General features: G+C 44.2%; 1 protein-coding gene across 9 annotated transcripts in view; it reads right to left on the minus strand.

Moving 5' to 3' along the window:
* Positions 1–15,701, minus strand: part of RGL1 (ral guanine nucleotide dissociation stimulator like 1) — a 280,330-nt gene that overhangs the window by 15,350 nt on the left and 249,279 nt on the right. For all 9 annotated transcript variants that reach the window (XM_044942738.2, XM_044942739.2, XM_006048650.4 and 6 more), the window contains 5 exons: positions 14,330–14,419; positions 11,211–11,297; positions 9,470–9,502; positions 7,142–7,263; positions 4,076–4,165 (listed from right to left, as the gene is read on the minus strand). In XM_044942738.2, the coding sequence (XP_044798673.2) occupies positions 4,076–4,165; positions 7,142–7,263; positions 9,470–9,502; positions 11,211–11,297; positions 14,330–14,419 (422 nt within the window). The remainder of the gene's footprint in view (positions 1–4,075; positions 4,166–7,141; positions 7,264–9,469; positions 9,503–11,210; positions 11,298–14,329; positions 14,420–15,701) is intronic.

The raw sequence follows: 15,701 nt of genomic DNA on the forward strand, positions 1-15,701 counted from the left end.
TCCAAAGATGAGGGCTTCTGTTTATGTAAGGTAGAGAGTTAGTACTGACGTCCTTTATACAGAGCCAGGATCCTCAATGGGCTATCTATACCCTTAGTAAAAAGATGGGCTAGAAAAAAAAAATCTTCCTACTGACATAGGAAGACAGCAGGAAAATTTATCTGTTGGCCTGAGCTTAGGTAGGAGAAAAATCTCTCCCCTAAATCATATGTGATTTTAGCCAGCACCTCATTCAGATTTGCTACTTAGCTAATCTAAGAATTAGGAACTCTCCAGCCAGTGATCCTTCTGAAGAAACTAGCATTAAAAAAAAACAAAAAACCTTTCTGAAGGAATATATCTTCAACTTAGGTTGCAGAGAATTCCCTGATAAAGATGAACTCACAATATACACACAAGAAAATAACCTATTCAAAGAGAGAAGCATAACAAAAGGAAGTCTAGATGGTCTTTTTTTTTGGTCTCGAGGCATGTGGGATCCTAGCTCCTTGACCAGGGATCAAACCCACACCTCATGCATTGGAAGGTGAAGTCTTAACCACCGGACCACCAGGGAAGTCCCCAAACAGCAAGTCTAGACTCCTGAGAACTTTAGATGATAAAAACTGTCAGAAACAAACTAATCATTCATTCATTCAATCATTTGAGTGTCTACCACGAGTCAAGCTATAAAACAAATACATTGAAAAACATTAAAAACATATGAGAAGAAGCTGAAACAGTGGTTAAGAGCAAGGCACTCTGACAAAAAGGTAGTGATTTAAATCTAAAAACTCAGTGGAAGGATTAACCAAACACTGAAAAGAAAAACTGCCAACTAGATGACAGGTCTGAAGAAAATCCTCAGAGATCAGCATCAAAATACAAAGACATGAATAACAAAAGCAGTTAAAAGACACAGAGAATGGAAGGAATGCCTGCAATGTATGTGAGGAGAGTCCCAGAAGAAGACAAAGGATGGAAAAGACACCGAATCTGAAGGGTCTGAAGAGATTCCAGAACTAATGGACCACACGAATCCTCAGATCCAGGAAGAACACCCTGAATAGGATCAGTAAGACTAAATCCTCACTTAACCTGCATGGTGGTGTGTTAAAGACAAAAGAGTTTCTTAAAAGCAACAGGGCACAGGGCATAATACACAAAAACAAAAATTAAACACACACCAGACATCTCAAAAGCAACAACAGAGGTCAGATGATATGGAATAATAGCTTTGAAGTGCTGCATGAAAATAACCGTCATCCTTGAAATTCTATACCGTATGACTCCAAGAGTGAGGGAAAAACAAAGACTTTTTCAGACAATGACTATTTACCATTACTAAACAACAGGAAGGCAGGCATAAGATGCAAGAAGGAATGGCATGTAAAGAAACTAGCAAATGGGTCCAAACCCAAATAAGCACCAACTATGTCAGGAAGGTCTCCTGGAGTAGGGAACGGCTACCCACTCCAGAATTCTTGTCTGGGAAATCCCATGGACAGAGGAGCCTGTTGGGCTACAGTCCATGCGGTCACAAAGAGTTGGACACTACTGAGCGACTAACATATTCTATGGAAAATAACAAGAGTAGAAACAATGAGGATAGGCTTGATTTTTTTATCAAATAATTTAAGGAATTAGAAGCTTAAATTCCAAGACTTAAAAAGCTTATCTTTGCTCTGTCTCAACTCCATCCCACCACCTCTTGACCCATTTTTCATGTCACTTCCTTTCTTGGACCTCCAAGCACTACTGCGGCTTTGGGGGGGGACGAGCAAAACTCCTGGCCAACGCAGACTGTGTCAGTGAAAGGACCAGACACAGGTATACACCTTCAGAAGGGAAGAACAAATGTGTTAATCAAATGATAATCCTTGCTTCCTTGAACTCGTCTCTCTAGCCGTCATTAGATTCACTAGTCTAAGGCCTATCAGAGTTTAATGTCTATGGGATCAACTTCAAGACAGACTAGGTTCTCTTAAGACTCTTCCATAAAATTTGCCACATTCAAAGCACAGGGTCTAATTATACTGACGGCTCTCTTCCTTCCCTTCCTTCCCCCTCACTCTTTCCTCCTTTTCTTCCTTCCTTCCCTCATCTTCTCCTCTCCTCCACTTCTTACTTCCTATTTCCTATGTCCTTCTCCTCTTCCCCCAGAAGGTATTTCTCCACTAGACAGACAGTTAAAGGATCCCCTTGCTCTAGAGCCAAATCTCAGATTTCAGCCCAGATCCGACAATAACTAGCATACTATTCACCCTGTCTGTGCCTTATTTTCCCAGGCTATAAAACTGGTTATCAGGACTTCCCTGGCAGTCCAGTGGTTAAGATGCCATGCTTCCAATGCAGTGGGTGCAGGTTCCATCCCTGGTTAGGGAACTAAAATTCTACATGCCTCGTGGCACAGCCAAAAAAAAAATTGGCATAATAGTAGAACCTAGTAGGTTATTTTCAGAGAAGACAATGGCACCCCACTCCAGTACTCTTGCCTGGAAAATCCCATGGATGGAGGAGCCTGGTAGGCTGCAGTCCCTGAGGCCGCTAAGAGTTGGGCACAACTGAGCAACTTCACTTTGACTTTTCACTTTCATGCATTGGAGAAGAAAACGGCAACCCACTCCAACGTTCTTGCCTGGGGAATCCCAGGGACGGGGGAACCTGGTGGGCTGCCATCTATGCAGTTGCACAGAGTCGGACACGACTGAAGCGACTTAGCAGCAGCAGCAGTAGGTTATTTTGTGCATCAGATGAGAAATACATGCATTGTTCTCATAACAGTGTTGGCACATGACTCAATCTGTTCATTCAATAAATATGTATTCTTCACCTACTATGTATGGGACACCGATTTCCGGGGTTAACAATGAACCAAAAACAGACATAAATGTCTGCCGTCATAGAGTTTGCCTTCCATTTAATAAATAGATACATCCAAATACGGCATGTCAACTGGAGGTAAATGCAGTGGAGAATTCAAAGTGGTTGAGGGTGAGAGAAGGTGCCAAGGGCAGGTAACGTGGACAGGTTACAGTTTTATATAAGGTGGTCAGGGAAGGCTCATTTCAACAAAGATGTGGAATAAGTGAGGGACTGAGCCATTTGGCTATCTGGGGAACAGTGTTCTAAGCAGAAGAAACAGCAAATGAAAATGGGTGTGCTTAGTGAGCTCAGGGCAGCCTGGGGGTAGGGGCGCTGCAGTGCACAGAGAGGGGGAAGGTGAGGACAGGCAGGGGCGAGACACGTGGACAGGGTTGGGATGACACTTCAGGTCCTGAAGGGGCTTGAGAGCCACTGTGAAGACTTTGGATTGTGATGAGAGGGAGACAGGTGTTGTTAAGTTAGCTACACCTGGCCCTGAGCTGGACAAACAGCCATGAACACGATGGATAAGGTTCCTGCTCTCAGTGGCTTACATTTCACTGGCGGAGACAACGGGCATGGCTGGGAGTGATCAGGGCAGATGGCAACATTAGACAAGATGCTCTCTAAGGAGGTAATGCTTGTGCCAACATCTGAAGGAGCGAGTCTGGAGAGAACGTGTGCCAGGTCACGGGGACATCTAGTGCAAACACCTGGTGTGTCTAGTGTGCACGGAGCCTGGGGAGGTTAAAGGAGGGCTGGGGGATGAGCGGGGCTGGATCGTGGTGAACAAGGGGGATTCCCGACAGAGAAAGGTGGCAAGAAGACTGGGGAAGATCACGCTGGGCCTAGTGAAACAGGATAAGGAATTCGGGTGCTACCTTAAAACAAGACCAGTAGACACTTTAAAGCAAGGAAGTGATACAATCTGGGGTACATTTGAACACACTACCAGACTACTGGGTGGAAAATAGAACTGTTGGAGCAAGGGTGGGGCCAGAAGTCAGTAAGGATCTTGTAGGAGTGTGGTCCAGGCAGGGGATGATGGTGGTTCAGGCCAGAGAGAACAGTGGGGAAGAATGGATCTAGGAAATGTATTGAAGTCGGGACGGACAGGTTAACGATTTAACAAATGAGTGAATGGGCTCAGGGGAACTTGGTTGAATACCCTCCCCCCTCTCCCACTCTGATGGGACCCCCTTGGGCCCCAGGACCCCAGGGTGGTACTCACAGGCTGAGCCTCTTCACCATGCTCTTCCGAGGCTTGGGCGACGTGGCGCTGGCATCAGCAGCCGCTTCGATTTCACAGGAGAGGGCGTAGCTGGGGAGAGAGGGGAGCCTGTGAGGACAGAGCTTGGGAAGTGAACAGATTTAAATCCACACGATTCACTGGCTTCCTTTGAGAGGAAGGCTCTGACTGTTCAAAGTCAAGATATGGACTATGTTGTTCTATGACAAAGGTCAGAGGGTATTGACTTAACAACCAGATTTTACAAATTGACATATATGCCTCCTCCCATCAAACCCCCACTGGTATATAGGTTGAGACTGTTTAGTTCTGCATGACTCAAAACACATGGATTTGCTGGTTCTGGCTGTATCAAAGCTGACTCCTTTTGTTTCCCTGATTGTTTTCAGCCTATGGTTGGGCCAGGGAAAGAATCATTTCTTCTCCCATTACTTCTCCCATTACCAGCTATCTCCCATTACTTTGTGTGTCTGTGTGAGTGTGTGTGTGTGTGTGTATATGTATATTCAACTTACTGTTTATCTACAGGAAATGAAAAAGACATTTGTAAATGATCTAATCTTCAATAAATAGACATATGTGGTTATATTATTGATAAAAATATATAAATATCATTTCTAATTGCCAAAACATCCCAAATTAAAAATACTCCAGATTCAGACATCTATATTCCAGGCAGATATAACTTCCATAAGCACAAGAAGAATGTATGTCTGCCTTGAAATGTCTCTTATGAAAGCTAGTAGCTTTAGTTAGGAGATGTACTTGGTTCTAGGTAGGTGAAGAAGCGTGCGTGCATGCTAAATCACTTCAGTCATGTCCAACTCTTGCAACCCTATGGACCATAGTCTGCCAGGGTCCTCTGTCCATGGAATTCTCCGTGGAAGAATACTGGAGTGGGTTGCTGTGCCGTCCTCCAGGGGATCTTCCCAACGCAGGGGTCAAACCTGTGTCCTCTTACGTCTCCTGCATTGACAGGTGGGTTCTTTACCACTAGTGCCACCCGGGAAGTTCAGGCGAAGAAGGTAAGTGGTAAATATTAGCTTGATAAGTTGCTAATACTGTGTACTTTTTTAAACCTAAAGATGTATCCAGGTAGTTGGTCAAGCAGAAGTATTCATTGATATAGGCATTATTCAAATACTAACTTTAGACACAGGGCTTTTATAAATCGCAAGGAAAAAAAAATAGGATATGTTTAACAAGATTCCTTTAATCATTAAAAAGTCAGTTTCACAGCTGATATTCTGACCCTGAACTTTCTGATTCAAATCACTGGCCATGGTGTGAATGTTCCATATGTGAATATGATGCACAGAGAGGAAGTTCATATATACTGATCATCAGACCAGAAAACGTAAAAAGAGGCAGTAACTTTTTTGTTTTCTATCCAATACATAGCAAACACAAAACTTTCATTAACTGATGTGTACTCCAAATCAAAGAGCTTTTTTTTTTTCTTTTAATCAAAGGTTTTAATGTAACAGGACCAATCCATTCTATTACCAAGGACCTCAGAAAACATCTGCATTTCAAATGAGGAAGCAGGCTTATGGAGTTTACAGGATCTACATAACACTGTGCAACCACCTTCAGAGCTTAGGTTGTAAAGTCAGGAAGACCTGACTTTGAATCTAAAGTCTATCACTGGCAAATTACAGACCTTCTCTAAACCTCAATTTCCTCATTGGCAAAATACTTGTTTTTCAGTCAACTTCACCTTCCCTGATGAGAAACTTTCAAGGAAATCCCCTGTTCTACAGCAGAGGTCAGAAAATGTGTTCTGTACAGGATGAGATATTAAGGATTTTAGGCTTTGCAGGCCGTGTGGTAACTGTTGCAACTATCGGCTCTGCCTTGAAAGCATGAAAGCAACCATCAACAAGAGGGAGATGAATGGGCTGTGTTCCAATACAACTTTATTGTGTGTGTGTGCTCAGTCACTCAGTCGTGTCCGACTCTTTTGTGACCCCATGGACTGTAGCCCGCCAGGCCCCTCTGTCCATGGGATTTCCCTGGCAAGAATATGAGCGTGGGTTGCCATTTCCTCCTCCAGGAGATTTTCACAACCCAGGGATCGAACCCACATGTCCTGTGTCTCCTGCATTGGCAGGAGGATTCTTTACCACTTAGCCACCCGGGAAGCCCTTATAACTTGATCAATGGATACTAAAATTTCGATTTCAAATAACTATCCCATGACACGATAGTCCTCTTCTGCTGTTTCTTTTTCAGCCATTTAAGTACCTGAAAACAGCTGGTAGGCTGGAGAAGGCCTGTGAACTCGAACCCTCTGAACTATAGGGTAAAGCTACACACCTCTAAGGGCCAACATTCAAGGCACTGCAGTGAGTGTGCTCTCCAGGCTCATCAACCTCTGTTTTGAAACCCGTCCACTCATGAATCAGACACGCCAGCGTTCTAACCATTCTTCCAAATGTCAAGCTTGTCAGGGCACCCGACCTTTGCTCTCATTCTTCTGTCTGGAATGTTCTCCTCCAGTTCTCCTGGCGAAATCTGTTCTTTCCTCCACAGCCTAGCCCAGATGTTAATGCCTTTATGAGCTATTCCCCATTTCCCCCATCCTTGGCCAAGTGAACTATTCCCGCCTGTGGGTCCTGCGGCACTTTGATTACCCACTGTTGTTATTTCAACTCTTCATGAGTCTGTTTCTCCTGCCCCCTTGAACACTCCCTCAAAGCTAGTACCAATTACCAATAGTGACCAATAGTGATGGCAATGATGCTGTCTCCAAGAAGATTACATTTAATCCTCTCAAACAGACATCTTACAGAAGAGCATCCTGAAGATCAGAAGAATAAGTGACTTGTTCAAGGTGACAAAGATAAATGAATGGTACAGCACAAGAATCTGAAAGCACATTTTCTGATGCTGGCAGTTCAGTTTTTTCTGCTACACCATTATCCTTTGAAAGCCTAGTTGCTGCTCGCTAAAGAGCTGTTGAATAAAAGGCCAGGTGAGTGACCAGATGCGGTATTCCTCTGACCAACACTGCAGCTCCACCCGAAGGACGATGGGTCTGCCCACCTCTCCTCCTCGGTCAGGAGCTGCTGCCTCTGGAACCACTGGATGAACTTTGGATCTGGGCTCATGCAGTAGCTGTTGCAGGCAGACTGTAAGAGCTTGATCTGGGCAATCACTTCAAATTCCTGAAGCAGAAAGTAAAAGTGAAGTCGCTCAGTCGTGTCCGACTCTTTGTGATCCTATGGACTGCCCACCATTCTTCTCCGTCCATGAGATTTTCCAGGCAAGAATACTGGAGTGGGTTGCCATTTCCTTCTCCAGGGGATCTTCCCGACCCAATGATCAAACCCAGGTCTCCCACATTGCATGCAGACTGTTTACCATCTAAGCCACCAGGGAATCCCTCAGAGCACCAAAGAGTGAACTAAAAAGCCAACGAAATATACATCTTCTCTACATGAAAACATACGGCGGTGGATAAACAATGGACAAAATCATTGAGGAAGCTTATAAAGAACTGCCTGCCTTAGAAATAAAACAGCTGAATAACTCACACATTTGAATTCTGACTCACTGGCTTTTGTCTATGCTTTGTACCCTTTCTTTCTGAAAAAGCCTTTTACACGAATAAAACAAGTTCCCAAGACAACCCATACTAGGTATGACCTGAAGTCATAGTGACTTCCTATTTCTCTTTTCCATTTCCATTCTTAGGACAGAAAACTTTTTTTTAAGGATGAATCCTTCTAAAATGTATTTTTAAATTCTACTTTCTAAAATATAAAAGAAAAAAATTACTCTGAGTGAGGAAGTTCTCAAGTTCTCCATTCCTATCTTCTTCAACCCTTATGCCCTCGATAAGTAAGTTTTGGTAGGGCTGAATATCTAAATAATCCAGAGCCGCATAAACTTGAATGTTTAGATTTCCTGAATTCTTGGGGTTTTACTACTCTAGTAAATCATTTAACTCAGTCTTTTAAAGCTCATAAGAGAAGCAAGTGTACAGTTATGTTCAAAATTATTTATCCTTCTTTAGATGCTTCAATAAAGACTTTTGTTAAAGTCAGCAATGAGTATAAGCTTTAGCTTTAGGTTTTATACTCAAAGTTTTCAAAAGTTTAACATGCTAGTCTTAAAATGAAAGAGATTCCCCTCTAGGGTTATTCTGAAGAGAAAGGACAAAGATGGGTAACCGTGGAGGCAGTAATTGAATTGGTTTTGATGGTTACAAGACAGAGGCAGTTCAATAACTGGCAGATTCCGTAGGTGTGGACTTGCCATGCAGTGACCTCCCACCTTGGCCTCAGCATCCACAAGACGCATTCATCATCATATGCTACCAGGGACAGAAGACTTACATTTGTCTCAGGCGGTGTTTGTCTCTTGTTACTTATGAGTTCAGCCTGCTTAGCTCCTGAAACTTCAGTTTTAACGGCAATGTCATTTACTCCTGGAAGTTTCTCTGACCCCACAAGTTGGGGACAAATGCCCCTCCTATATGCTCCTTTAATACCCACTACTTTTGCTCATAAGCCCTTATCAGGTTGCATGATAACTGCCTGTTTGCCTACCTACCTCCTTTACTGTAACTTCATGAGGGCAGGGAGCTCTGGGCTTTTCCTGATGCAATCCCTAAACCTATCCCACTTTCCCATCCAGTGTTAGGTCTGCAAGAAACGCTTGTGGGGTGAAAGAATGAATGAATAACTAACTAAAGAACAACGAGAGTTCCATTGAGTAATATTATTATTTTCCTTGGGATTGTTTAAATATACCATTTTAACACTAAAACCATAGCAAATTTTCAAAGCTCTGTTTTCTCTCTCTGTACAGAACTATTCTACTTTCCACAGAAAAATTCAAATTGATGTTGAACGCCCCTTCCTATGCTGATAGGAAAGGAAAAGAATAATTATCCACATGTAACAATGAAGACCATTTCCTTTCCTCTCTCTAATAGGCCTACCAGAGTTAACCATCTTTAGTAACCCTTCTATATCATATACTCTTATGAAACACTTTCTTCTTAATGGGATAAACCTGTTATTGCTGAGGCTGACTGTAAAGATGATGATGATGAGGGGGTAAAGGAAGAAATGTGGGCTCAGGAGAAACAGGACAGGATGTGAACCCTGGCTCTGCCACGAGGTAACTCTGGTCAAGTTACTTCATCGGAGTCCTGGTTTCTTCACCCTTGAACTGAGAATGATAAAACCTGCCTCACGAGGGCTCTGGGGCAATAACGCATAACAGCATGCCAAGTACAATGCTATATGATACATTTTCAATATGTGTTATTTTTTTTCTGCCTCAGCAAAAAACTTAAGTCTCCACTTCTCTTTTTTTTTTAAGCCCAAATGAAGTAAAATGGAAAACCACAGTCCTACTTACCCTTCTCCTCTTCTCAAAGTTGATCAGTCCACCCTGAAAGAAATTTTTTTGAAAAGAATGACAAACCAAGCTATTTTGAAACATAGCCCTCTTTGTTCTAGGTTTTTGTTAAAATAGATCAAAGAGACAATAAAGTCACAATTATTCATGACAGTAATTATGGCTACTTTGGAAGAAGAGAAGCATCATTTGCTTAAAGAAAAATATTTCTTTATCATAGGATAAGATATAGGCGGACAGCCTTCTCTTACAATGCCTGAAACGAACTGAAACAGTAATGACAAAGGACTTACAACACAGAATCCAAATATACTCGCAGAGCCAGTAAAGACAAAAGCTTGGGTAAATGTTCCAGCACACATTTTTTTTTTTTCTTGACCGAAAGCAACAAAAACAGATGGTCATTGACTCATACTGGAAACCAAAGTGTCAATGTGTTATCAAAAGGGAAGTCACTTCTATATAACCTCATCACCAAAGTTAAGTTTCAATTCTCCAGTCCCCCAGCTCCTAGTCTCATAGGCTGAATTTAACTTTTAAAGCATTGGTCACTCCCCCGAAATTCCCCAACCCTGATCGTGTTTCCTGAGGCAGAGGATGTGAATAGATACAGAGCACTGCTCTCTGGGTAAGCATGTCCACAACCTTTATAATGAACTTGGAGGTAGGAATTTGCAAGATAACTGCTACTCCTAACTATGATGGAGTAAAACACCGGCTGACTGCACATGATAACCAGGAACGTGAGATAAAGAAATACACGAGAAATCCTTAAGTTTCATTTCAAATATCAAATCTCTTCTCCATGTAATATTCTATTACTGTTACTAACAAGCGGCTGGTTTTTCTAGGCTTCACTTCATTTCCCATTTTGAGAAAAAGAGAGAGAGGGAAGGTAATAATATGAATCAAAAAAGGATATCTGAAAACCCATGAATTTGACTGACTTCCTATCCCAGCAGGTAGAACGTGGGGGCATATTATTCCCTCAGCTCCACCTGCCAAAGTCCTACTTAACACTGGGCAGGATTTGACTTTTAACTTTTAAAATCATCGGAATGACCAATGATTGAAAAGTTAAATTCAGCCCACTGAGACTAGAAGCTGGCAGGGCTGGAGAATTGAAACTTTGATAATGCTGTTACATAGAAGTGACTTCCCTTTTGATAAAACACTGAAAATGCTCCAGCCCACTCCTTCATAATGCCATGCCATGACCTCTGTGCCTAAGGAATCAATCGAGGCTTCCCCTCTTCTCCCACTTCATTTCTGTTTGAGTTCTTACTATTTCCATCCATCACTGTCTGCTTTGAAATACACCTTCCATGAGATTGTGAGGAACTGCTGGAGTCACTCATCTCTGTATAACTCATGGCATCTAGCACAATGCCATGTTCATGAAGAGCCCTCAGTTGGGGTGTGTGTGTGTGTGTGTGTGTGTGTGTGCATGCACTCAGTCACTCAGTCATGTCTGACTCTTTGCTACCACATGGACCATAGCCTGCCAGGCTCCTCTGTCATGGGGTTTTCCCAGCAAGAATATTGGATTGGGTTGCCATTCCCTTCTCCAGGGCATCTTCCTGACCCAGGGATCGAACCCACATCTCCTGCATTGCAGGCGGATTCTTTACCCTCTGCACCAGCTGGGAAGCCCCACTTGATGTGAACAAAAGTGTATTTCTCTCTTGGGCAACCAATGGGAAGGCTACAGATCCACCTGCACCACCGGCCCGGAACTCACCTCGATGTAGTCCTGGAGGGCGGTGTCTAGCATGGTGAGGTCAGTCAGGAAGGTGCCCAGGTAGGGCACAGTCCCCTGCATCACACCCTGAAGAGCAAGCACAACAAAACCATCTCTGCGTTACTGAAAGTCTGGTCCACATGGACCAAAAGGCTCTGTGTCTGCTGCAGTCTGCAGGGTGCCCATTTGCAGATGGAGGCAGCAATCTCTGAATGGCCAGGTGAGCCTTGACAGCATTTGGAGAGTAATTAAGAACCATTGAAGGCCTCTCTTAAGGCCACTAGTGCTAACCTCTATGAATGAAAAATTTAAAATTCCTTTATGAATTGACTGGGAACTCCGTCACCAAGGTAACTTTCGAAGTCATGAAAACCAAGCCTCGAAGACAGGAGATGCTTCAGGTGGGTTGAGGTTCGCACATTGCTGACACAAGGTCAGAGGGACCTCTGTTCTCTCTCACAGTGTGCGGACACCCCTGGTGGTTCAGAACAGCCCTGGGAAGGACGGCCTCACCAGGCAGAGGGGTGGCTGCAGCCCACTGCGGGAGTGTGCCCACAGGAGGCTGCGGCATCACTATAAAGTGGCTTGGTGACTCGGTTCTGAAGAAAACAGGAGGGAAAGGGGAAAACAGTACCTTTAAACTAGAAAACTTGCCAAACTCTACCTTACCCAGGTGATGAAGGCTAAAATCACCAGTGACATCAATGTCACACTGATGCCATTTATTCCTTGATAGGATGAGAAAACACTTCACATCTGTGATACTCCTCTCCAGACCCTTAACCTCAGTCTAATCACTAAGAAAACAACACACCCCTGGCTGCAGGACATTCTCGGGATGCTAGAACAGTCTTCCTAAAGAGAAAGACTCAGAAACTGTCACAGAGCAGAGGGGACCAGGGTGGCAACTAAATGCCGCAGGGCACCCTGGATTAGATCCTGGAACAGAAGGGTGATGCCGGTGGGAAACTGGTGAAATCCAAGTCAGGTCTGGCTTTCAGTGAGCAGCAGGATGCCCAGGTCGACATCCTAGTATTGCCAGGGGTGCCACGGTTACAGATGTTAACTGGGGTGGTAGTGGAAGGGTGAGGGGTGCGGAGAAACTCTATGTATTATCTGGAACTTCTAAATTCTAAAATTAAAAGTTTATTTAAATTTGTGGTGATGTGGATGAACCCAGAGTCTGTCATACGAGTAAAGTAAGTCAGGAGAAAAACAAGTATCATATATTAACACATACGTATGAAATCTAGGCAATGGTACTGATGAACCTATTTGCAGGGTAGGAAGAGAGACTCAGATATAGAGAACGGAGCTGTGGACACAGCAGGGAAGAAGAGGGTGGGACAGACTGAGAGAGCAGCATTGACATACATACGGTGCCATGTGCAGAACAGATGGCTGCTGGGAGGCTGCTGTGGAGCACAGGGAGCCCAGCTGGGAAGCTCTAGAGGGGTGGGATGTGGGGTGGGAGGGAGGCTCGAGAGGGAGGAGAGGTATGTGTGCGCATAGCTGGAAACAATTATCCTCCAACTGAAAAAAAAAAAAAATTTCCTCGAAAATAAAGGTAGAAGCAATTCCACTGCAGGTATATGAAATTGTGAAAGTGTTAGTCACTCAGCTGTGTCCGACTCTTTGCGACCCCATGGACTGTAGCCCATCAGGCTCCTCTGTCCATGGAATTCTCCAGGCAAGAATATTGGAGTGAGTAGCCATTCCCTTCTCCAGGTATATACGTACTAGATTAACTTCACCAAATCTCCTTGGAAATCATTCCTATCCTCCACAAGGCCACCAAGGCACTATTTTGAAGAGAAAATAAAAAGGGGCTTCCATGGATGCACCTTGTCCTCAAGTCCATTAAGGCACTTACGGAAATTCTACCAAGAACACAAAGCCTCCGCCAGGGTGAAACCAGGCAGCCTGATGTGCGTGTGGCCGGCTGTTTCCTCGGTCAGGGCTGCTTCGAGAGGCTCACACCGAGGCAGGTTTTGTCCTTCAAGAGCTCACTGTCAGCTGCAGTTTGTCCTTCCCTATTATGTGTAGAAGGTCTCATCCTGAACCAAAATAATCTCTCTCTTAACAGCTATTTTTAACTTGTCTTTGAACCACCAAAACTGTTTGAAGTGCTGTGAATATTCTACAGGCTTTATGTTACAGAAGAGGCCCATCGCTCAAAAACAACATTTCTGATTTATGATCAGGCTTTCAAAGAAGGAGAAAAGTCTTCTTCAAGCGGGGATGAAAAATATTTAGAGTTTGTCAGTCTCCAATCTGGTCTCTCTGGTTTTCCCCTTCTATGCTCAAAGTTAGGCGAGTTTTAAAAATAAAGTCAGTGATGTCAATAGTTATCTTTTAGTCTTAAGGAAGGAGGTACGATGCTCCTTTGAATACTGAAAAACTAGAAAGATCTGGTTAGTACGTGGTGTCAGTGAGGAGATCCAGAATATGACTAGAGGGTTTGGAACAAATGAAAAGATCTCTGAGTACAAGGACCAAGTTCTGGGAGCTGACACTCTCTTTCCCCAACAACCAGGTCCTGGAGCTACTGTGTGTTCAAAGTTGGGACTTTGAAAACAGTTGAGACTTCCCTGGGGTCCGGTGGTTAAGACTCTGTGCTTCCAAAGCAGGGGCCACGAGTTCGATCCCTGATCAGGGAACTAAGATCCCGTGTGCTGTGTAGCATGGCCAAAAGGAAAAAAAAAAAGCTGATTACAGTAGGCATTGCAGGAGGTCTCAGGTCTCAAGCTCCTAAGTACAGAAGTGGATAAGTGGATAAGTACAGAAGTGGATAAAATAAGACAGTATAAGGGACGGAAGCCTACCTGCCACAGACTTGCCCTCACTTTCAGAAAAAAAAAAAAAAAAAATTTCCAGAAAACAAACGCGATCTGGGACTCTTGGTCCAAACTATTTCCTGCTGGGTCAAGTGGGAGTGAGAAGAGCTTGCCTTGATATCTCCCAGGGCTGCTGAGAACAGATGAGGTAAAGAGCACGAGAACTTTTTTGGGAGCAGGGGCACCCCGCAGACGGAAGGTTCTGGTGCCAAGCGGGAGCCCTGCCACCCACATGGGGTGGCTCCCTGGCTGGCCCTCAGGGAGACCCAAGGCTTTCCATACCATGTCCTTCTGGAGCTGAAGCCGCCTCTGGGTCCGCTTCTGGTTCTCTTTCACACTGCTGTCCAGGTTTGCAAATTTTGAGGTTCCTTCCTAAGAAACAGACACACACAACAGAGGAGAGAGATGAAGGAGATGCTGGAAAGGGGCGCCTAGCTTCTGGGGCAGAGCCTCCACACAACTATGTGGACACCGTGTGAAATGAAGAGGCCTCCAGCAGGCGCTGGACCGCCTCACGCAAACACCTGGCTGACCCGTGGCAAGCCGTCTGTTCTTGAGAGGGCCTGGTGGCCTTGTCTTATCCTGTTTCCCCCTAGTTTGCAAGAAGAGCCCCCAATCGATTTTATAAAATCAATCATGAATATAAGGCAGGGAATTCCCAGAAATGGAGACAATTTTTACACATCCCGAATTTCACTGCAAGTAATCACATGTCTGGAAACAAACATCTCTTCCTCTGTACTTTTTGTGATTTCTTGAAGTTGGTCTGAAAGGCATGCGCCAGCACCCTGTGGAAGAAAAAAGACTATTTCTGTGGTATTTCTTAGCTAAATGAAACTTTGGTACCGGAAGTTCTCTGAGGAAGTCCCGTGCTGATCTATGAAAGCCAGATCCTCATACATGTTTTTCCCCCTTCTTTCCCTCAACCTTTCCTTCCAAGTTGCCTCTTAGGTTTGGAACTCCTACAAAATCAATTCCTTCCTCCCAGCGCCTGGGGACAGATGGCGACCCTTTCTTTCCTCCCATCTGTTGTAACAACAAACTCTTCCACATAATGACTAATCTCCAGTTTGCTGACTGAACATAAAGTGCTTTGGGTTTTGTGGGTTTTGGGGTCTTGTTAAGTTCTCATTTTCCAGGAACTGCATGAATGGGAGGCAGATTTCACAATTCAGGAGCGCCAGACTCCACACTGGTCTCCCTCAGTCAGTCAGCTTTCCCTGGGTTTATCATATAACCAGAGCACGCGACCTTCCGCTACTGTCCGACTACAAGGGGACCTTTTCCAGTGACCTGGCCTTTCCGGTAACAGAGAGGCATCAGTATCCTATATCATTCACCAGCCTTTACGCGGGTCCAGGTACATCCCTAGGGACAGAACCCATAGTGACTCCTTAGCGACTGTCAGTCTCCCTATTACAAATGACAATAAGAAGAGGTATTGTTTAACGATCTCCTGTTTATAGTTTTTGCTGGGTGATGAATGAAAGTGTCCTAAAATGTGCCACTTCCTCTGCTCAGTGATTGTGAGTCCTCTCAAATTCTTGAGAATCTGCTTGGAGTGAGAAATCAATTCTTCCTGACTTTTGAATGCAAATATCCATCTCTTTGGGGAATAGGCCCTCCTGGTTCCCTTCCAGTTGCTTAATCACTG

Source organism: Bubalus bubalis, chromosome 5 (assembly GCF_019923935.1).
Source record: "Bubalus bubalis isolate 160015118507 breed Murrah chromosome 5, NDDB_SH_1, whole genome shotgun sequence".
In the NCBI taxonomy this organism is placed as follows: domain Eukaryota; kingdom Metazoa; phylum Chordata; class Mammalia; order Artiodactyla; family Bovidae; genus Bubalus; species Bubalus bubalis.